General features: G+C 40.7%; 1 protein-coding gene across 8 annotated transcripts; it reads right to left on the bottom strand.

Moving 5' to 3' along the window:
- Window positions 1–1808: 1808 nt before the first annotated feature.
- Window positions 1809–21916, bottom strand: slc14a2 (solute carrier family 14 member 2). 8 transcript variants are annotated; one of them, XM_060906998.1, is made up of 10 exons: window positions 21831–21916; window positions 21670–21726; window positions 20410–20596; window positions 6914–7103; window positions 6698–6826; window positions 6093–6285; window positions 5590–5737; window positions 2510–2644; window positions 2344–2393; window positions 1809–2234 (listed from the first exon to the last, which is right to left on the bottom strand). In XM_060906998.1, exons 1-10 carry the CDS (start codon window positions 21852–21854, stop codon window positions 1956–1958), a joined length of 1392 nt encoding a protein of 463 aa, XP_060762981.1. In that variant the 5' UTR covers window positions 21855–21916; the 3' UTR covers window positions 1809–1955. The 8 variants fall into 8 exon arrangements, with proteins under 8 accessions (XP_060762981.1, XP_060762983.1, XP_060762982.1 ...); XM_060907000.1 differs by having other exon boundaries at window positions 6093–6187; window positions 6750–6826; XM_060906999.1 differs by having other exon boundaries at window positions 20410–20560.
- Between the last annotated feature and the right edge of the window lie 2742 nt (window positions 21917–24658).

Here is a 24658-nt window from a genome sequence, read left to right as displayed (position 1 = left end):
GGAGTTGAGAGTTATTGTTAACTTTTATTGTTAATATGAGTGAGTGTGGTTTAGATGAGACATTATTTCTTTCATTGTGTCATTCATTCATTACAGAAATTGTAAAGCATTTTTGAATAAATACATTTTAAATATCATTTGTTAATGGAGTTATTGTTGTTGACTTTTATGAAAAGCATTTTTAATAAACCAACTTTAAATATTATTTTATTTGTATGTTTAAGTGAGTACATGTGCCATAAGTATATCTCACTAAATGGGTTTTCAAAAAACACCTTGATCACCATGGGTGGCTTTTGCTGAGACATAAAGAATGCTTTTAAAGCAGGGAACATCTGTAGCATCCTCTCTGTGCCTGGGAACAGAGAGAGCCACCTTGTCTTGCTGTGTAAAAGCATCCTCCTGTACTCAGTGTCAACAAAATCACAGTACTCTTTGAGGGACTCAGTACGCACGGTGTAAATGTGGAAGTACTGGTATATTTTAAAAATGATATTTTCAAGGTCCACATCAAGTGTGTCTGCCCCGTGATGGACACAATTGTTCAGTATGTGTACTGGGCAACCCGCACCAATGAGTGTTTTGTTCTGCATTTGGAAGACAAATAGTTTTTTACCAATGTTTCCATTAGGTAGTTTGCGATGGTGGTTGCTGTCTCATTTGGTGTATCTTTCACCTCAATTAATTTGGTCTGCACACCACCCTTCTTCTTCCAATCAAAGTGATTACTCCAGTCAGTACTAACACCACAGAATGGGACACCTCAACAGGGTGAGGTAAGTTTGTAGTTTGATATTGTTACTAACACTACTACTCCCCCCCCGCACTAAGGTGTCCTGGTTTTCCCAAATCAAAATATGGTCACCCTAGCCAGCCTGCAGTCCAGATCTTTCACCCATAGAAAACATTTGGCGCATCATAAAACGGAAGATACGACAAAAAAGACCTAAGACAGTTGAGCAACTAGAATCCTACATTAGACAATAATGGATTAACATTCCTATCCCTAAACTTGAGCAACTTGTCTCCTCAGTCCCCAGACATTTACAGACTGTTGTAAAGAGAAAAGGGGATGTCTCACAGTGGTAAACATGGCCTTGTCCCAACTTTTTTGAGATGTGGTGTTGTCATGAAATTTAAAATCACCTAATTTTTCTCTTTAAATGATACATTTTCTCAGTTTAAACGTTTGATACGTCATCTATGCTCTATTCTGAATAAAATATGGAATTTTGAAACTTCCATATCATTGCATTCCGTTTTTATTTACAATTTGTACTTTGTCCCAACTTTTTTGGAATCGGGGTTGTATTATCTGTAACCGCTTATCCTGTGCAGGGTTGCAGGCAAGCTGGAGCCTATCCCAGCTGACTATGGGTGAGAGGTGGGGTACACCCTGGACAAGTCACCAGATGATCACAGGGCTGACACATAGAGACAAACAACCATTCACACTCACATTCACACCTACGGTCAATTTAGAGCCACCAATTAGCCTAACCTGCATGTCTTTGGACTGTGGGGGAAACTGGAGCACCCCCACGCAGACACGGGGAGAACATGCAAACTCCACACAGAAAGACCCCCATCGGCTGCTGGGCTCGAACCCAGAACCATCTTGCTGTGAGGCAACAGTGCTAACCACCGTCCCATAATTAATCTTAATTATGTTCAATAATTGTAAATTAAAATTTAACCATACCCTAAATGATTTACATACAATACAAGTTGCAATAGGAAAAGGTCATTTTTAAAAAATGTTTGTACAAAAATTATATTAAAAAAAATTGCAAACTATGAACAGCAAATGGCAATCTTTTATGTGCATTTATTTTATACATATTTACAATTGTGAGGATGGTAGGAAGCAAAATAAAAGAGTGTAGAAGTAACATCCAGATGGGTGAGTAATGGGCTTTCTGCTGAATACTGTCCTGTCTGCTGTTTGTCTCAGTTCAGACTTCCTGCAACTCCATATCTTGACTCTCCACCGTCGTCTGAACTTCCACATCATTGGAAATTTGCAGATCATTAATCACTATTACCTCCTCTTTCACTGTTTTGACTTTTTCAGCCTTCTCCTCCTTCTTCATCTTCATGTAGATCATAAGGTTTTTCTCAGGGTAGTTCACTTTAGCAAGTGGCAGTTTGTAAATTGTCTTTGTCTCTGTAGTGATCAAGAGGAAAGTGAGGGCAGACAGGCAGAAGGGCCAAGTGCATGCTGGAAGCCCGAACTGAGGAACGAAGCATTAAAAACTCATTACAAAAAGGGACATTTGGAATGTCCATGCTGGAATAGGATCTAATTTTAAGTTCTGCCATTGTGAATAACAAGATACTTACAGTAGCCATCACGTTGCCAATTGCAGATCCAAGATAAGCACAGAAAAATCCTAAGGGGAATATAAGAGGGGAAAGTCATCCATGGCTGATAAAACTGGAAATGGTTCTTATATAAACAATCATTTAGCCCTCAGGAAAGAGGAAATAGTTGTGATAGGCATCATACCACATGCTATAGACAAGAGATGAACCTGCCATGTGAGAGCATAGAACATTCCACCAATTGCAATGCAAGCCAAGACACAGTTGTATCCCCACAGTCCAAAGTAGATGTTCTGAAATGGTGCTGCAAGAGCGAGACCTAAAATAATAAATTAGAGATTATTTCACTGATGAAATTACTTGGTCTTCTTAGATCCCTTTGGGTAATATTAGAAAAGGTCCTAAATTATGAGAAGGAACAGACTTGCTTCTCTTTTACTGGCATTCACCCCATTTTCTCCCCAATTTAGCCACCTGCCAATTCCCACCCACCTGCCAGCCCTCCTCTCTCTTACAAAATGGAACACACTCAGAAGAAAGTGCTAGCTACATTCTTCTGCATACATTCGCTCACAGATGCCCACAGTTAGCTAGGGGAGAGAGAGTATGTTATCCCTCCCACCTAGAGAGCACAGCCAATTTTGCTCCCTTAGCTCCTCATCAGGGGTGGCACGGTGGTGTAGTGGTTAGCACTGTCGCCTCACAGCAAGAAGGTCCTGGGTTCGATCCCTGTGGCCGGCGAGGGCTTTCTGTGTGGAGTTTGCATGTTCTCCCCGTGTCCACCTGGGTTTCCTCCGGGTGCTCCAGTTTCCCCCACAGTCCAAAGACATGTAGGTTAGGCTAATCGGTGGCTCTAAATTGACCATAGGTGTGAGTGTGAATGGTTGTTTGTGTCTCTGTGTATCAGCCCTGCGATGACCTGGCGACTTGTCCAGGGTGTACCCCGTCTCTCGCCCATAGTCAGCTGGGATAGGCTCCAGCTTGCCTGTGACCCTGTAGTAGAGCCCTGCACTCCCGCGGGACTCGCGGGACCCGCCGCAAAGCAGTGCGGCGCGGGACAAATTTTGAAAGCTCATTGCGGGCGCGGGTGGGACCGGAAGTGCACATATGCGGCGCGGGTGGGAGCGGTGATAAGCTGCAGTCCCGCTAACTAAAAACGTGCTTGAAATAAAATTTATAAATTATTAATTTTTATGTCTATCATATATAATTTGTGCTGGATATTTTATTTGGCATTAATAAAAACATTTTAAGATGCCTAAATTTGCAGAGAAAGTCAGATTGCGTGAGAAATAGCATCTTAAGCTTACCGTTGATCTCCCTAAGGGGAAATTCTTTGATTACTCTAATGACTCGCAGTTCACACCCAGCTAGCAAGAAAACCACGAGTAAGTTGATTTACTTGTTGCGTTAGTCTACAACTTTAACCAGAGAGACAGGTTACACAGTGACGGTAGGCTTGACTCAATGCTATCCCAGAAATCTCATCTCATCTCATCTCATTATCTCTAGCCGCTTTATCCTTCTACAGGGTCGCAGGCAAGCTGGAGCCTATCCCAGCTGACTACGGGCGAAAGGCGGGGTACACCCTGGACAAGTCGCCAGGTCATCACAGGGCTGACACATAGACACAGACAACCATTCACACTCACATTCACACCTACGGTCAATTTAGAGTCACCAGTTAACCTAACCTGCATGTCTTTGGACTGTGGGGGAAACCGGAGCACCCGGAGGAAACCCACGCGGACACGGGGAGAACATGCAAACTCCACACAGAAAGGCCCTCGCCGGCCCCGGGGCTCGAACCCAGGACCTTCTTGCTGTGAGGCGAAATTTGCATATTACAGGAAGGATTTCTGCGATAGCATTGAGTCAAGCCTACCGTCACTGTGTAACATGTCTCTCTGATTAAAGTTGTAGACTAACGCAAGCAGTAAATCAATTCACTTCTTTTACTAGCTCTGCTTTGCAATAATTAAAAAAAAAAAAACACCACACTGGTACAAAGCAAGCCCATTCACTTTTTTTATGCTGATCAAAGAATTGCAATGGTTTCTCATCTCATCTCATCTCATTATCTCTAGCCGCTTTATCCTTCTACAGGGTCGCAGGCAAGCTGGAGCCTATCCCAGCTGACTACGGGCGAAAGGCGGGGTACACCCTGGACAAGTCGCCAGGTCATCACAGGGCTGACACATAGACACAGACAACCATTCACACTCACATTCACACCTACGCTCAATTTAGAGTCACCAGTTAACCTAACCTGCATGTCTTTGGACTGTGGGGGAAACCGGAGCACCCGGAGGAAACCCACGCGGACACGGGGAGAACATGCAAACTCCACACAGAAAGGCCCTCGCCGGCCCCGGGGCTCGAACCCAGGACCTTCTTGCTGTGAGGCGAAATTTGCATATTACAGGAAGGATTTCTGCGATAGCATTGAGTCAAGCCTACCGTCACTGTGTAACATGTCTCTCTGATTAAAGTTGTAGACTAACGCAAGCAGTAAATCAATTCACTTCTTTTACTAGCTCTGCTTTGCAATAATTAAAAAAAAAAAACACCACACTGGTACAAAGCAAGCCCATTCACTTTTTTTATTCTGATCAAAGAATTGCAATGGTTTCTCATGTGATAAAAATATGTGATTAAATATTTTAATCGTTTGACAGCAGTAATTATTATTATTAGAGACAGTACATGCTGAATTCAGAAACAAGGTAAACAATAACAAACGTGAGCTGTAGATATTTATGCTCAAATCCACTCAAAGTAGGGGGCGGGGCACCATCACGCTGTGTCAAGACAAGAACTTTCCTGAGAAATAACGCGAACATCTGCATCATGTGGGATTTGTGGGCGGGAGCGGGACAAAATATGGCAGGCGCGGGCGGGAGCGGGACTGAAAATCATAATTTTTTTATGGGCGCGAGCGGGAGCGGGACTGAAAATCATAATTCTTTGCGGGCGCGGGCGGGAGTGGGACTGCACAATGCGGGCGCGGGCGGGAGCGGGACTGAAAAATCCGACCCGCGCAGACCTCTACCCTGTAGGATAGGATAAGCGGCTACAGATAATGGATGGATGGAGGGCTCCTCATTATGAATGGCACTGTCCTGAGTCAAACTCGTGATCTCCCAGTGACAGGGTGAGCTCTTTTCTGTTGCACAATTTGGGAGCCCCTTTGTTTAGCTTTTCTTTTGTGGCATTGTGATTGAATCCAGCATAGAGAATGAAACATGCATTGTTGGGTCTTACCTGACACCATCCCAATAGTTGAGCCAATAACAGCATGTACACAAGTTATAGGTGAAGAAATAAACAGGGCCAGGATGAATATGCCTCCTGTCCATGGATTGTCACAACCATAGACCTGCCCAATGCCCACAGGAATGGAGCGGAAGAGCTGTGGAAAGTGAAGTTCATATCAAGGAAACATAATTTAGAATGCAGTGCGTAAGTGCTGCTATCAATAATTAAAGTGACAGCTTAATCTGATGTTGCATAAAATAACAATGTTTGGTTTGGTTTGGTTTGGGGGGGGGGGGGGGGTTCCAGAGAAAATGTGGCATTTCTAAATAACTGAAATTCCACATGGAAAGAACAGAGTTCCACTCATGACTTCAGTATGAGAAGATTCTAGAAACCACTCCTTTACCTTCTAAACTATTTCTGACTTTGGACAAATGTTCAAAAACTTGCAAAACAGATCTCTGTTCAGCATAAAAAAAAAAGTAGTACCCTTCCAGCAAGACTCTTACCAAAGCATAATCCAGCTCAGACCATGTGATGTTGGGGAAGGAGGTTCTTGGCTGGATGAGGACCTGGGGGAAATGGAGGTTGTAGTGCCCTGTAGCTACCATATGAAGACAAACTAGAATGTTAAAAGGCAGGGTAAAGACTGGCAGATCCCACCGACTGTTGATGGAGGCCAGGGCACTGGACACAATCGGGCTGCAAGACATGATTTCTTATTAGGAATTGGCTTTTGGACAATCTCTGCTCATGCAAGATTTAAATGTCTAGTATAGGGACACCAAGCTCTAGAGCTCCTTTCTTTATTGTAAGGCTAAAATGTTTGTTTTGTGGCAGCACGACTACTTTCCAGTATCTGTCATGCTTGAATGACAAACTTGATGAAATGTCAGTGCTTTACCATACATTACAAATGCTGTCAGGTGCATATTAATCATGAGAACAGAGACGTAAGTTTCACCACATGCTTTACAGAAAATCCAATGGTATATCTGCATGTGAATCTACAGAAGATCCATGCTGATCAACATTACTTACATATCTAGCCTTTCTCAGTTTGAAGGCTAACCTGTCTGACAAGAATGAAGACAGTTGAGTTCCTGGAACTCACCATGCCATTGACATAAAGATGTTGGGCAACAGAAGCCACCAGTACCAGTCACCTGCATTGGAGAAGACTGCCATTAGAAGACCAACTAGGATTCCATTGTATCCATACAGGCCTGCTGCGATTGCTCCTCTGAGAAAAACCGAAAAATTACAACACTAGCCAAATAATAAACAATTCTCAAATTATGATATTGTATGAATTGCAGTCTGGAAATACCTATTTTGTTTGAGAATGAGGGCTGAGAGTGTGGCAAACAAGGTGCCCACAAAGCCATTGAGAGCCCACCATCTGTTCTGGAGGATCAGTCCAGCAAAGATGATCAGTCCACTCAGGGGGTTATTTACAAACATGACCTGTGCTGCACCTCTCAACACCCAATCAAAAATCTGAAGCAAGATGAACTGTTCTGGACAAAACACATTTTACAAAGATACAGTAAGAATCAGTAATACATACTGCCTGGCCAAAAAAGCCACACATTAATATTTCATTGGACAGTCTTTAGCGTTGATTATGGTTCACATTCTCTGTGGCATTGTTTCAACAACCTTATGCAACATCACAACGTTTATTTCCATCCAGAGTTGCATTAAATTTGTGCCAAGCTCTTGTCTTGCTGACAGGAAAGTCGAACTACTCTAAAGTCTTCCCAAAGACTTTCAGTGGAGTTAAGGTTGGGGGTCTGTGGTGGCCAATTCATATGTGAAAATGATGCCTCATGCTCTCTGAACCACTCTCTCACAATTTGAGCCCTAATTTTTCTGTTCATGTCATCAGGGAAGAAAAAAATCCATTGATGGTATAACCTGGTTATTCAGGACATTCAGGTCATCAGCTGACTTTATTTTATTACCCCATAACGTTGCTGAGTCTCGACCTGTCCAACTGAAGCAACCCTAGATCATAACACTACCTCCAGAGCCTTGTATAATGGCCACTATGCATGAAGGGTGCATCACTTCATGTGCTTCCCTTCTTACCCTGACACACCCATCACTCATGAATAGGGTAAATCTGGACTCATCGGACTACATGACCTTTTTACGCTGCTCCAGAGTGCAATCTTTATGCTCCCTAGCAAATTGAAGCCTTATTGTCTGATTATCCTCACTAACAACTGATTTTCTTATGGCCACACAGCTGTTTAATTCTAATCCTGTGATTTCTCATCATATTGTGAGTGTGGAAATGTTCTTACTTTCACTATTAAACATAGCCATGAGTTCTACTGTTGATTATTTATGATTCAGCTTCACCAAGCATTTAAGTGATTTCTGATCCCAGTCAGTCAAGATTTTTTTTCTGACAACATTTTTTCTGTGAAGTTGACGGTCCACCACTATCCTTCCAGGTTTCAATAATGCATCAAGCAGTTCTTAACCCAATTCCAGTAGTGTCAGAAATCTCCTTAGGTGTTTTCTTTGCTTGATGCAGGCCAATAATTTGACCTTTCTGAAACACAGTAACATCTTTTCCACAATGACAGGATATGTCTTCCGACATGGTTGGTTAAGAAATGAGAAACCACTCACTGCATCAGTCAGAGTTAAAAGAATTGTTATCAGCTGAAACACAATCACTGCAGTAATTATCCAATCAAAAGATCTTAAGTATTTGCTTATTTAAATCCAAATGGCAACTTTTTTGGCCAGGCAGTGCACATACATAAAGATAAGGTCAATAAAGAATAAGAAAAAAATACAACTACTGATATACTGTAGATTCTTACAAATGTTTAATCTAAAATTAATCTGTCAACAGGGTGTTTCTTCATCAGAAGAACCTTTTAAGCAACTAAGAACTATCCAAACAACCCTTGAGGAATCCTATTCTCTAAAAATGTATATACTATTATTTTTTGAAGTTTCAGTATGGGAAAAGATGAACACAAAATGTTTCACTACGCTGATACACAATTCATTGATATAAACCTCAAATAAGAACAGTCTATCTGGCCTGTAATAGTGTACTTGTTGCACTTTCATAGAATGCTGACCAATCGTAGTCTGGAATCTGGAATGTTTCCAATAACGCTGGATACATTAGTTTATGTGACTATATGCTTGATGCAGTAGTGAGGTGAAGGGCATACAGTTGTGGTCAGAAGGTTACATACAGTGACATGAACGTCATCTTGGATATGAATGTCATGGCAATATTTGGGCTTTCAGTCATTTCTTTGAACTGTTCTTTTTCTGTGGCAGAATGTACAGCATACATCTTTAATAAAAAAACTAGAATTTGGTGCACAAGTTTTAATTTTCTTTGGGTTTTCTGAAATCAACACAGGGTCAAAATTGTACATACAGGGTCAAAAATTTACATACGCTCACTTACATTATTCATTCAGAGATGCTGAAACTTCCAAAATGTCACTTATCTTGCCAAGGCCGAGGTCTCTTAATTTCCTGTTAATGATCATGATTGACTACAGCTGGTAGCTTCTCTGTGCCTTCATAAAAAGGGTTTGTTTACAGCGCTCATTGGATTGACCAACACACAGTAAAATGGAAAAGTCCAAGGAACTCAGTGCAGATCTGAGAAAGAGGATTGCAGATATACACAACTCCGGAATGTCTCTTGGAGCCATTTCCAAACAACTGCAAATTCCAAGATCAGTTCAAACAATTGTATCCAAGTTATTGTGAGGTGCAGTCACTTTGCCAAGCCACTTTGCTTCAAGAAAACCAAAAATGTCACCCTCAGCTGAAAGGAAATTGGTTTGGATGGTCAGGAACAACCTGGGAACCACCATGGCACAGCCCTGCCATGAACTGGAAGCTGATGGATCACTGTCTACACTTCAGATCACCATGGACTAAGAGGCTGCTATTCAAGAAATAACCCCCTGCTCCAAAACTGACACCTTCAAGCTTAACTAAAGTTTGAAGCTGACCACACAGACAAAGAAAAAGCCTTCTGAAGGATAGCTGTATGGTCAGATGAGACAAAGATTGAGTAGTTTGGCCACAATGACCACTATGTACAACCCCGATTCCAAAAAAGTTGGGACAAAGTACAAATTGTAAATAAAAACAGAATTCAATAATTTGAAATGAAATGTCGAAAGTGAGACATTTTGACATTTCATGCCAAATATTGGCTCATTTGAAATTTCATGACAGCAACACATCTCAAAAAAGTTGGGACAGGGGCAATAAGAGGCTGGAAAAGTTAAAGGTACAAAAAGGAACAGCTGGAGGACCAAATTGCAACTCATTAGGTCAATTGGCAATAGGTCATTAACATGACTGGGTATAAAAAGAGCATCTTGGAGTGGCAGCGGCTCTCAGAAGTAAAGATGGGAAGAGGATCACCAATCCCCCTAATTCTGCGCCAACAAATAGTGGAGCAATATCAAAAAGGAGTTCGACAGTGTAAAATTGCAGAGTTTGAACATATCATCATCTACAGTGCATAATATCATCAAAAGATTCAGAGAATCTGGAAGAATCTCTGTGCATAAGGGTCAAGGCCGGAAAACCATACTGGGTGCCCGTGATCTTCGGGCCTTCGGCACTGCATCACATACAGGCATGCTTCTGTATTGGAAATCACAAAATGGGCTCAGGAATATTTCCAGAGAACATTATCTGTGAACACAATTCACCGTGCCATCCGCCATTGCCAGCTAAAACTCTATAGTTCAAAGAAGAAGCCGTATCTAAACATGATCCAGAAGCGCAGATGTCTTCTCTGGGCCAAGGCTCATTTAAAATGGACTGTGGCAAAGTGGAAAACTGTTCTGTGGTCAGACAAATCAAAATTTGAAGTTCTTTATGGAAATCAGGGACACCGTGTCATTCAGACTAAAGAGGAGAAGGACGACCCAAGTTATCATCAGCGCTCAGTTCAGAAGCCTGCATCTCTGATGGTATGGGGTTGCATTAGTGTGTGTGGCATGGGCAGCTTACACATCTGGAAAGACACCATCAATGCTGAAAGGTATATCCAGGTTCTAGAGCAACATATGCTCCCATCCAGACGACGTCTCTTTCAGGGAAGACCTTGCATTTTCCAACATGACAATGCCAAACCACATACTGCATCAATTACAGCATCATGGCTGCGTAGAAGAAGGGTCCGGGTACTGAACTGGACAGCCTGCAGTCCAGATCTTTCACCCATAGAAAACATTTGGCGCATCATAAAACGGAAGATACGACAAGAAAGACCTAAGACAGTTGAGCAACTAGAATCCTACATTAGACAAGAATGGGTTAACATTCCTATCCCTAAACTTGAGCAACTTGTCTCCTCAGTCCCCAGACGTTTACAGACTGTTGTAAAGAGAAAAGGGGATGTCTCACAGTGGTAAACATGGCCTTGTCCCAACTTTTTTGAGATGTGTTGTTGTCATGAAATTTAAAATCACCTAATTTTTCTCTTTAAATGATACATTTTCTCAGTTTAAACATTTCATATGTCATCTATGTTATATTCTGAATAAAATATGGAATTTTGAAACTTCCACATCATTGCATTCCATTTTTATTTACAATTTGTACTTTGTCCCAACTTTTTTGGAATCGGGGTTGTACAGAGGAACTGTACCAACTGGTGGTGGTGGTAGGATCATCATGCTCTGGGGCTGTTTTGCTGCCAGTGGAACTGGTTCATTGCACAAAGTGGATGGAATAATGAAGAAGGAGGACTACCTCAGAATTCTTCAGCATAAACCATCAGAAACTTGAACACGACTGAGGACTTGGGAGTTACAACAGGACAATGAATCCAAACACGCATCAGAGCTGGTTGTGGAGGATAAAGCAGGCTAACATTAAGCTTAAAGCAAGTCCTGACTTCAACCCGACTGAAAATATATGGACCGTGCTTATAAGTTGACTCTGTGCCAAGGAAAAAAACAAATTTAATTGAACTCTACCAATTCTACCATGAAGAGTCATGAAATATCCAACCAGAATTCTGCTACAAGCTTGTTCATGGTAAACAAAAATGTTTGGTCAAGGTGAATCTTGTGAAGAGACATTTTACCCAAATATTAAGTGTGCTGTATGTATGTTTTTGACCCTGTATTGACCCATTTTGACCCTGTGTTGATTTTAACTCGTGCACCAAATTCTAGTATTTTTTTAATTAAAGATGTATGCTGTACCACAGAAAAAGAACAGTTCAAAGAAATTACCGAAAGCCCAAATATTGCCATGACATTCATATCCAAGATGACATTCATGTCACTGTATGTAAACTTCTGACCACAACTGTATATTACAACTAACAGTGTTCCAGCTAGCTTTCCAAGAGGGCAGGGTGCCATTGATTATTGTGGGCAATTTTTCGTGCATGACTATAGACAAAGAATCTATCATGCAAAATTAGCCATGCTGGGCAACTATGCAAGGTAGATTACTTTTTTGTAAAATGAAGTAAGTAATTCTGAAATTTCTTAGTTAACCAGTTTGTTACAATGCTTCATAATGTCACATCCACATGCCTCGAACTGTCACTCACATCCACGCGCATTTTTACTCGGCGCGAACAGCACGCGCCGCAAGGACGTTTTGGAACTGTTCACCAGCGTGCTTTTCAATAAACTCTTTCAGCACTTACATCTGTCTATTGCTCATTAACATGATGGTCTAATGTTAATACTACTAATAAGAGTAATACTAATTGCATTAATTGATCATTAATATTAGTCTGAGATATTAATGTTAGATTAGCTCTAGTCTAACACGTGGTTAAGGTTAGTGACTAGATTTTCTATCTATATCTAGAGTCTAGATCTATCGGTCCTAATTTTTGATTGATTTTGTTTTGTCTTCAACTTCTACTTCCGTTCTGGCAAACAAAGATGCTTGGTTCTGTGAGCCGCTTACTGCTTTTACTAATTCTTTTTTCTTTCACGCATTTGTAAGCATCGCTGCTTTTCAAACATACCTGGCTGCACTGACTCTTTGTAATAAGACAAAATGGCCGACAGAGCAGGGCTATGACCCCTTGCTAATAGTGTGTTGTGATTTGGTCAACATGTGTTACATTAATTGCAAGTTGGCAACATTCGTTAGGGCCTGCTTTCTTTCTGTGGTGGAACGTATGTGCCAGGCACGTAGAATGTTTTGGAAAATAATGAGTAGGGTGCATATAAAATTGGGCATGGCACTGGTATTTGATCGCAGGGCATATGTTCTTGAGCGCAGGGCTCATGTTCTTCAGGGCAGGGCGCATGTTCTTGAGTCATATTTTTGAAGACAGAGCGCATATTGTTGAGGGCAAGGTGTGGCAACCTGGTAAAATAGCTGGAATACTGACGAAGGCATATTTGAAATGAAATGAGGTCAAAGATAATTCAAAGTCAAAGATAATTCAGACTGAGCAAATGTGACTAAGTTTTCTATATTTCTGCCAAATGTCAGTATTAAATCAAGGGTCTGTCCATTGTAAAAATCAACGCTATTACATTCTGATTGACCACAACTGATTATCAAATAGACACAAACATTACTCTCAGTGGATCTTAAAGCTAGACGGCCTTTCGATTTCATAAAATCGGTGAAATTTAGTTCCCTCTGAAACGTGGTCATTGTGATATATGTTTATTTCTGTAATATCTCACAAAATATCAGGCCATTCTGTGGCTGGGAAGTTATTTGATGGATTCCTGAGCAAATAATGTGCATGAAATCACTCGCTTTGCGCAGTCAAGCAGACAGAGGAAGTCCGTGCGCGCATGCGCAGATTTACCTTTGACCGCGCTCTGACAGTTCCATCATTCTGTTGGTAAACGAACAGCTGATCACACCGAGGTGCTCACTGACCGTCAATATTTATTAGTTTGGTCCTGCGCTTCCTTTCCTTCGCAACATAACGTCTTTTCTTCTTGCTTTCCGTTACTGTAGTAGGTCTTTCACGTTTCATTCACACACTCAAACTAAACTTCATTTGTGTGGCTAAATAATATAAATTTGTATCCAGATTTCTTGGTAACATGTATAGTATGGGTATAAATAATTGCAGTGCCAGCTGCTGTGCCAGTTAGATGAGGATGGTGTATATAGCCGTATCCAGGAGGGTTACATGCTCAGGTTTCTGCTAAACAAAGTACATCAAGTCCTTGATCAATTATAGTTTCATGTACAATCTATTTTCATTGTAAATTAAACTTTAGTAAACTTAGAGCACATAACTGTCTAAAAATATCTTTTAGAGAAACATTTCTTTTTTACAGAATAACAGAAAAATATAAACGTCCCCATTTTGATTTATTCATTCATTCACAATTTCTGGTTTACATGATATTGTTCAGGTTTTAAAAGGCCCGAATGCCAATACTTGATGCAATAACAATGCACCTAACCTCCTTGATGCTATATGCTTTCAGTATAAATACAGTACATCTCAGTATAAATCTCAGTATAAATACAGAGGCGATTATAGGAAATTGCGCATGCTGATTGGTCGAGGGATTCGGTCTATTTCTTGATAATCAACTTGAGCAACTCGGTAAAGTGATGGCCAGTCGCTTTGTTACTGTAAGTGAAGAAGAATTACAAATGATGAAAGAAAATGCTGGTCCTAAAAGCACTAAAGATACTACGAAGTTTGGTCTAAAATGATTCAAAGGTAAGGTGGAATTGTGATTTATTTTATCGATTTCAAAACAAAGTATTTTATGAATCGGCACAGATAAGTGACACAAGTCTGCGCTGCGTCGTTATTACATTTGCATGCTTCTTTTGAAGTTTGAAATAATTAAAAAATACAGTGCCTTGAAAAAGTATTCATACCCCTTGAACTTTTTCACATTTTTCCACCTTACAACCACGAACTTTAAAGTTTTTTATTGAGATTTTATGTGATAGACCAACACAGAGTAGCACATAATTGTGAAGTGAAACGAAAATGATAAATGGTCTTCAAAATTTTAAACAAATAAAAATCTGAAAAATGTGGTGTGCATTAGTATTCAGCCCCCCTGCGTCAATACTTTGTAGAGCCACCTTTTGCTGCAATTACAGCTGCAAGTCTTTTGTGGTATGTCTCTACCAGCTTTGCACATCTAGACACTGAAATTTTTGCCCATTCTCCTTTGCAAAATAGCTCAAGCTCAGCCAGATTGGATGGAGAGCGTCTGTGAACAGCAATTTTCAAGTCTTGCCACAGATGCTCAATGGTATTTAGGTCTGGACTTTGACTGGGCCATTCTAACACATGAAGATTCTTTGATCTAAACCATTCCATTGTAGCTCTGGCTGTATGTTTAGGGTCATTGTCTTGCTGGAAGGTGAATCTCCTTCCCAGTCTCAAGTCTTTTGCAGCCTCCAACAGGTTTTCTTCCAGGATTGCCCTGTATTTAGCTCCATCCATCTTCCCATCAACTCTGACCAGCTTCCCTGTCCCTGCTGAAGAAAAGCATCCCCATAGCATGATGCTGCCACCACCATGTTTCACAGTGGGGATGGTGTGTGCAGGGTGATGGGCAGTGTTAGTTTTCTGCCACACATAGCGCTTTGCATTTAGGCCAAAAAGTTCAACTTTGGTCTCATCTGACCAAAGCACCTTCTTCCACATGTTTGCTGTGTCACCTACATGGCTTCTGGCAAACTGCAAACAGGACTTCTTATGCCTGTCTTTCAGCAATGGCTTTCTTCTTGCCACTCTTCCAAAAAGGCCAGATTTGTGGAGTGTACGACTTATAGCTGTCCTGTCCACAGATTCTCCCACCTGAGCTGTGGATTTCTGCAGCTCCTCCAGAGTGATCATGGGCCTCTTGGCTGCTTCTCTGACCAGTGCTCTCCTTGCTCGCTCTGTCAGTTTAGGTGGACAGCCATGTCTTGGTAGGTTTGCAGTTGTGCCATACTTTTTCCATTTTTGAATGATGGATTGAACAGTGCTTCTTGAGATGTTCAGAGCTTGGGATTTTTTTTTATAACCTAACCCTGCTTTAAACTTCTCCAGAACTTTATCCTTGACCTGTCTGGTGAGTTCTTTGGTCTTCATGATGCTGTTTGTTCTTCAGTGTTCTCTAACAAACCACTGAGGCCTTCACAGAATGAGTGTATTTATCCTGAGAGTAAATTACACACAGTAGGACTCTATTAACTAATTAGATGACTTCTGAAGGCAATTGATTGCACTGGATTGTATTTAGAGGTATCAGAGTACAGGGGGCTGAATACTAATGCACACCACATTTTTCAGATGTTTATTTGTTAATTTGATATCACTGATAACATTGCCTCAAAGTATGTCATTCCACCTAGAAACCTTATCATTCCATTTGTAAAAGGTGATATCACTGACAACATTAGCTCAAAGTAAGTCAATACATATAGAAACCCTGTCATTCCATTTGTAAAAGCTGATATCCCACCAAGCACCCACTTATCTTATCCTAGGGAGGTCTAAAACTAAATCAAATCAAGTTTATTTGTACAGCGCTTTTAACAATAAACATTGTCGCAAAGCAGCTTTACAGAATTTGAATGACTTAAAACATGAGCTAATTTTATCCCTAATCTATCCCCAATGAGTAAGCCTGTGGCGACGGTGGCAAGGAAAAACTCCCTCAGACAACATGAGGAAGAAACCTCGAGAGGAACCAGACTCAAAAGGGAACCCATCCTCATTTGGGCAACAACAGACAGCCTGACTATAATATGAACAGTTTTAACAGGTATAACCCTCAACTGTCCTCATGGGGCCGTCCTTCACAGGAGTGGGGCGATAAAACTCCGACCAGACACAGGGGACCAGGATGGATCAAGCAGGTCCGAGGGGCAGAAGAGGCCAGCATCTCAATCCCAGGATCAACATGTAACTCAGAGGGACAGATTGGGGGGGGGGAGAGAGAGAGAGAGAGAGAAAGAAAACACGTTGTTAGGTATGCCCTAAAAATGACAAGTATTAAATCTGTGTGGTAAGCTCGCAGAGACAAGAGTCTTTACATCAGGCATAACACACAATGGCATGTTAATATGGCAAAATATATCATGACCTGCTCTGGCTGGATGCTTGATTGGGTGATGGGAGCACACTCCTCAGCAATGATGAGATGCAGATGGGACCCTTAGGGCTTGCCAAGACAATTCAGTTACATTTCACCGGGTCTGGGACATGCGACAGAATGTCTGACGGCCGATTCCCTGCAGACTACGATAGCCAGTCGAGGTCCCCACCGTCTCCACCAAAAGATTTCCTGTTGACTCCATGTAACTCAGAGGGACAGATGTGGGGTGGGGGGGAGGGAAAGAAAACACAGGTGGTTAGGTATGCCCAATGTCACCTGAATAAGTAGGAACAGTATACATATTGCACCGAGTACAAGCAGGGACTCCGGCAACTAACTAGGACAGCATAACTAAAAGGAGAGAGCCAGAAGGTAACACAGGCATGAGGGAGCCCCGGGACATAAAGCAGCCAGCCACTACACCGTCAACAAACTCGAGTGAGCAAGCGAGTGGGGACTGACAGCATCCATACATCCCAGTTTACCAAAACACTCTATGTCTGAGGACCCTCCAGATCTACTCCTTTACCTCATAAACACCATTAACAAAAGGCTTGACTAAACAGATATGTTTTCAGCCTAGACTTAAATGCTGAGACTGTGTCTGATTCCCGAACATTACTTGGAAGGCTGTTCCATAACAGTGGGGCTTTGTAAGAAAAGGCTCTGCCCCCTGATGTAGCCTTCACTATACGAGGTACCAGCAGATAGCCTGCACCTTTTGATCTAAGTAGGCGTGGCGGGTCATAGAGGAGCAGAAGTTCACTCAGGTACTGTGGTGCGAGACCATTTAGTGCTTTAAAGGTCAATAGTAGTATTTTATAATCAATACGAAATTTGATTGGGAGCCAATGCAGTGTGGATAAGACAGGCGTGATGTGGTCATATTTTCTAGTTCTAGTAAGGACTCTTGCTGCTGCATTTTGAACTAACTGGAGCTTGTTTATGCACTTATTGAAACATCCAGACAATAAGGCATTACAATAATCCAACCTGGAGGTAATGAAAGCATGGACTAGTTTTTCTGCATCATGCAATGACATTAAATTTCTTATCTTTGCAATATTTCTGAGATGAAAGAAAGCTATCCGGGTGATGTTATCAATGTGAGTTTCGAATGAAAGACTGGGGTCAATAATCACTCCGAGGTCTTTTACTGCTGCACGTGAAGAAACAGAAAGGCCATCCAGAGTTACTGTGTAATCAGAAAACTTACTTCTAGCTGTATGTGGTCCTAGCACAAGTACTTCAGTCTTGTCAGAGTTAAGCAGAAGGAAATTAATAAGCATCCAGTGTCTAATGTCCTTAACACATTCCTCAATTCTATTAAGCTGGTGTCTCTCATCAGGTTTTGCAGAGACATACAACTGTGTGTCATCAGCATAACAGTGGAAACTAATACAATGTTTACGAATAATATCGCCCAGAGGTAACATATATAGAGAAAAAAGCAGTGGACCCAAGACAGAACCTTGTGGAACACCACAAGGTGTTCACCACTTCTAAAAATAATAAATTCTTCTCTTATGATTGGCTATGTACCCAAATCCTTTAAACTAGCAGTTATCAAACCCCTGATTAAAAAACCTGACCTTGATCCCTGTCAGCTGTCCAATTATCGGCCAATATCAAACCTCCCCTTTATCTCCAAGATCCTTGAAAAAGCTGTGGCACAGCAGTTATGCTCGTATTTACATAGGAATAACATCCATGAAATGTATCAGTCAGGATTTAGACCTCATCATAGCACAGAGACAGCACTGGTTAAAGTAGTAAACGACCTACTGTTGGCGTCTGATCAGGGCTGTGTCTCGCTACTTGTGTTGCTTGACCTTAGTGCAGCATTTGATACCACTGATCATTCCATTCTTCTGGATAGACTAGAAAATGTTGTGGGAGTTAAGGGAATGGCCCTCTCCTGGCTCAGGTCTTATCTAACTGATCGTTATCAGTATGTTGATATAAATGGTGATATTTCTAGACGTACCGAGGTAAAGTTTGGTGTTCCACAAGTCTAAAACTAAAGATTTCAATCGTTATTCCATTTGTAAGAATCTGAATAAGGGACCATTTATTGTTCAAATTTACTACCTGTCATTCGTCATTCCATTTCATGCGTCATTCACTTTAGGGAGTCCTTAAATCGCTGCATTTAGATGTGCTGGAACATTCTGCCTGCTCCAGCTGAACTACAGAAGAGATGGTTAAGACAGATATAGAAACGTGCATGACTGGTTTTATAAACATCTGTTAGGGTTAGCATGCCTGCGAGTTATCAGTACACATGTGACAGCATATAAAGTTCACAAAAATATTATGTGCTTTCTATGGATGGGTGTTGATGCCATGTGTTTGAGTATTTCAGAAACTGCTGATCTCCTGGGAGTTTCACACACAGAGTTTACACAGAATGGTGCAAAAAAAAAAAACATCCTGTGAGCAGGAGGTCTGCAGGCTGGAGCACCTTGTTGAAAAGAGAGATCAGAGGAGAACGACCAGACTGATCATCTGGCACCAACAACCATACCATGGTTAAAGTCACAGTGATCACACTTTTTCGCCATTCTGATGTTTTATGTGAGCGTTAACTGAAACTCTTGTCCTGTATCTGCATTATTTTATGCACTGTGCTGCTGCCACATGCTTGGCTGATTGGATAACTGTATAAATGAGCAGGAGTTCTTATTAAAGTGGATGATGAGTGTATAAAAATAGTGCAGGCATTAGAACTACATTTTTTAAAAATTATTTTAATGATTCCTTCCACAGGCGGCACGGTGGTGTAGTGGTTAGCGCTGTCGCCTCACAGCAAGAAGGTCCGGGTTCGAGCCCCGTGGCCGACAAGGGCCTTTCTGTGCGGAGTTTGCATGTTCTCCCCGTGTCCGCGTGGGTTTCCTCCGGGTGCTCCGGTTTCCCCCACAGTCCAAAGACATGCAGGTTAGGTTAACTGGTGACTCTAAATTGACCGTAGGTGTGAATGTGAGTGTGAATGGTTGTCTGTGTCTATGTGTCAGCCCTGTGATGACCTGGCGACTTGTCCAGGGTGTACCCCGCCTTTCACCCGTAGTCAGCTGGGATAGGCTCCAGCTTGCCTGCGACCCTGTAGAACAGGATAAAGCGGCTAGAGATAATGAGATGAGATGAGACAATGAGAATATGCACACTAAAGATCTCATTGTACAAGGAAACTTATTTGAAAAGAAAGTTCTTGAAACTTGAATCTAAAATGCTTTTATCGGTGTTTATAGTCAAACAAGCTCTTATCACTTAGGACATAGCAGCAGTAAACAGATGTTCTTTTACCAGCCTCTTATGTTTCTGTATCATGGCATCAATGAGACAACAAGAAAAAAAAGAAACCCTGCTTGTTTTCTTCCTGAGAAACCAGAGTGCAAAGTCTTTTGCCCTGAAGACATTCCCATGGCAGAAAACTTACTGTTAGAGTTAATTAAATTCCTGAAATTTCTTCCATAAATGTTAAATAAACACTTTCTTACAGAAAGCTTTGCTATATCAATGATTTGTAAAAATAACAACATGGTTTATTAGTCGTCTTAGATTATGTCCCACATCATTTATCACTGAGGAACTATTTAGAACTAGATGTATATTTATGGGAAGTGTGTTAGTAAGTAAGCCCAATTTTCATTTTATAATTAGATATTTGTGAACATAAGCATTTGTAACTACATGCATTTTGCTGGATACTGTGTGAAAGCACGTATGACTTGTCTAAGCCTACCCGTCATCCATTTGCCAACAGGAGCCATGTCTCCGGAGAAGTAAGACACAAAACGTGCGAGTTTGACTTTGATCTTCTGAGCATTAGACGACTCGCCCTGTGCATGCTGCTGCTCATTCTGCTGTAACTGTGAGTTATTCATTGCTGCTGTCTGTGAAACAGTGTTAGTTATGAGGGGTTGCAGCTCCTGTCAAACATAACATATATTAGGAATTTCTCACTAAAATATAATAACAGGTTTTTCTACAGCTTTGTAATGTATACTGTAGGCCATAGCTAATTGTATAGCGATAGATGATCAGAATAAAGGTAAACTGTTGTTTTTTTTCCCCCAGAAATAAATGTATGTCATTGAGATGGTACCAAGATAGTGAAGATAGTGTGCCTTTAAAGCTATTTAAGATAAATAAATGGTCCATAAATGCACCACTGTTATGCCTTTGAGGGTAGATTTACTTTGCTTTGTATCGTAAAGGAAAAAAAAAATGCACAATTACTTTTTATGACAGTGTAATATGATCAGGACATACATAAAACATTTAGCGGTCATCAACTCGGTGCAATTTTTTCTTACTTTATTTTTTGAATTGTGAACATATTGGCCCATCTCAGACACCTACAGTATTTTATATAGAGGCCATATTAAACCCTGTTTACAGTATTTAGCAATTATTCACTGAAGGCGAAGCGAATACTGGGGAATCATAAACGAGGTGAAGTTGAGGTTATTATTCACCAATATTCACTGAGCCTGAAGTGGATAATTGAATCAGTATAGATACACAGGTGATTATTTTTAAAAAAAAATCATATTTAAAAAATCCTTTCAAACTTCAAAAGCGACATGCAAATGTAATAAAGGCACGGCGCAGACTTGTATCACTTATCTATGCTGACTCACATAAAATACTTTATTTTGAAATGGATAAAATAAACCACAATTCTACCTTACCTTTGAATCATTTTAGACAAAACTTTGCAGCATCTTTAGTGCTTTTAGGAACAGTGTTTTCTTTCATAATTTGTCATTCTTCCTCACTTATGGTGACAAAGTGATCAGCAGCTATTTTGCTGACTTGCTCGAGATGATAATCCAGAAATAGTCCGAATTTCTTGACCAGTCAGTGTGTGCGAGTTCCTATAATCACCTCTGTATTTATATTAATACAGTATTTGATATTGAATCCAATGTATGTACCTTATTTACAGTATTAGTCAATACAAGTGAACTAAAAAGTGACTTGAATTTGATTGTCTTACCTTGGAGTGTTCAGTAATGGATGTCCTACAGAAGTTTATGATATTCCCTGAAATACCCTGGGGCAAAAATGGGACAGTCCTTTGTCATTTAAATCAGTCATTAAAAAGAAAAAATATTTTGTTTTGTATGAAAGTCTATTCTTCACTATGCAGTGCTTTACCTCTGAATCTTTTGTTCCAGGCATGAATATGGCCAGTTTAGTTTCCTGCAAAAATCATAGTACTGTGAAAGAATCACTGATCAGGCTTTATATTGTGCTGGTGAAATCCAGGCTCCTCCTCTGCAAGCACAAATACAAAACAGGAAACAAGGAAGCTGAGGCATGAGGGTTTATTGTGAATCTTCATCCTTTATCTCATTTGAAGATTCTTTAAGATGAGACAGTGATTGTGTCCACAAACCTGTGGTTGCTCTCAATCACTTTTGTTCCTACTAAATCAAGAGAAATGGCAAAAAAGCAATGTAAGTCCATGGATAACAAAAAAATTAACGAAGAACTGATACAGAGGAAATGAGTATGTGACATTCTATAAACATTGGCTATTCATCAAATGTGGAGGCTACTGTATAACCGAAAAATTTTGTAATCAGGAGAAAATTGAGAAATTAAGTGCGTTTGGGATTGGAAAAAGAAATCTAAAAAAAAAAAAAGAAAACTTTTTGGCTCTTGAACCCTCTTCTTATTTTTTCCTTCTATTGAATGCAGGACTTAGTGGATATTTCTCAAAGTTATTCCTAGTTCCCTAATAATCAAGTTTGTACCACCAAGCCCAAACAACAACATTTTTCAGAGCTGTTGAAATAAGTTGTAGATGTGACTCTAATTTGAAATCAATATCACATGAAATTAATTATAGTGTCACTATCAGGCCAAGTGGGATCATCTTTTTGTGAAGGATTTCCATATCATTCCTAGTAGTTGCGTTGCCAAGTTTGATATCTCTAGGTAGTTCCAGCTAACTGTGTCCAGAAGTTCTGCTGACATCTGTGGGCTCAGAAGCATCTGATGGACCATCACACTGTGGAAATGTGTATTGTGGTCAAATGAATCAGTATTTCAAACGTTTTGGGAAAAAATTAACACTGTGTGCTCCGGCCCAAAGACAAAAAGGATCATCCAGACTGTTACCAGCAACAAGTCCAAAAGCCAGGGTCTGTCATGGTATGGGGTTGTGTCAGTGCCCTTGGCAAAGGTAACTTACACTTCTGTGATGGAAGCATTAATGCAATACATTACAATGTACTGCATTACAATGTACAGTGAAGTTTTGGAGCAACATATGCTGCCTACAAGACATCTTTTACAGGGGGATTTCAACAAGACAATGCAAAACCACATTTTGCACACATTACAAAGGAATAGCTGTGGAAGAAGACAACGACAACCCCATACTGTTGCATACATTTAGACCTGTTTACAGGAAGAATGGGACAAAATAACACCTGAAACACTTCATCATTAGGTATCTTCATTCCCTAAACATATTTTAAGTGTAGCGAAAAGGACTGGCATCATTACAATGTGGGAAATGATTTACCATCCCACCTTTTTTTTTTTTTTTTAATGTGTTGCAAGAATCAAAATCATTTTATTTATTTTGAAAAACAAACATTAAAATTCATGAGGTAAAACATCAAATAATGTATATATAAAGGATTTACAATACAGAAATGTCCATCTTCTGAAAAGTATGTTCATTTATACACTCAATACTTGGTTAGGGCTCCTTTACCACAAATCACTGCATCACTGTGGCGTGGCATTGAGGCAATCAGCCTGTGGCACTGCTGAGGCGTTATTGAAGCCCAGGTTATTTTGATAGCAGCCTTCAGCATGTCTGTATTTTTGAGTTGGGTGTTTCTTATCTTCCTATTGACAATACCCCATAGATTCTCTATGGGGTCCAGGTCAGGCAAGTTGGCTGGCCAATCAAGCACAGTAATATCATGGTCAGCAAACCATTTGGTAGTAGTTTTGGCACTGTGGGCAGGTGCTAAGTCCTGCTGGAAAAGGAAATTGGTAACTCCACAAAGCTTGTCAACAGATTGAAGCATGAAGTGCTCTAAAATCTCCTGGTAGACGACTGTGTTGACTTTGGACTTGATAAAACACAGTGGACCAACACCAGCAGCTGACAGGGCACCCCAAATCATCACAGACTGTGGAAACTTCACACTGGACTTCAAACACTATGTATTCTGTGCCTCTCCACTCTTCATCCAGACTCTGGGACCTTGATTTCCAAATGAAATGCAAATTTTACTTTCATCTGAAAAGAGGACTTTGGACTACTAGGCAACAAAAGTCCAGTTCTTTCTTTCCTTAGCCCAGGTAAGACACTTCTGACATTGTCTTGGTTCAGGAGTGACTTGATATTAGGAATGTGACAGTTGTAGCCCTTTCCTGACAACCTATGTACATGGTGGTTCTTGATGCACTGACATCAGCCTCAGTCCACTCCTTGTGAAGCTCTCCCAAGTTCTTGAATCGACTTTTCTTGACAATCCTTTCAAGGCTGTGGTTATCCAGCCAGCCTTTTCAGAAATGACCTTCTGTGGCTTACCCTCCTTGTGGAAGGTGTCGATGATTGTCTTCTGGACAACTGTCAAGTCAACAGTCTACCCCATAATTGTGGTTGAGTGTACTGAACTCGACTGAGAGATACACAGTATTTATACTGTTTTAGTTAAGTCAAATTTATTTGTATAGCTTACCCTCCTTGTGGAAGGTGTCGATGATTGTCTTCTGGACAACTGTCAAGTCAACAGTCTACCCCATAATTGTGGTTGAGTGTACTGAACTCGACTGAGAGATACACAGTATTTATACTGTTTTAGTTAAGTCAAATTTATTTGTATAGCGCTTTTAACAACAGACATTGTTGCAAAGCAGCTTTACAGGAAATTAAAGACTTTAAACATGAGCTAATTCTATCCCTAATAAATGTATTTATCCCTGATTACCAAGCCTGTGGCAAAGGTGGCAAG

The sequence above is a fragment of the Neoarius graeffei genome, chromosome 24 (genome assembly GCF_027579695.1).
Source record: "Neoarius graeffei isolate fNeoGra1 chromosome 24, fNeoGra1.pri, whole genome shotgun sequence".
Taxonomy (NCBI): domain Eukaryota; kingdom Metazoa; phylum Chordata; class Actinopteri; order Siluriformes; family Ariidae; genus Neoarius; species Neoarius graeffei.
Note: the sequence above shows the minus strand (reverse complement) of the source record. Positions and strands in the feature narration are given on the sequence as shown.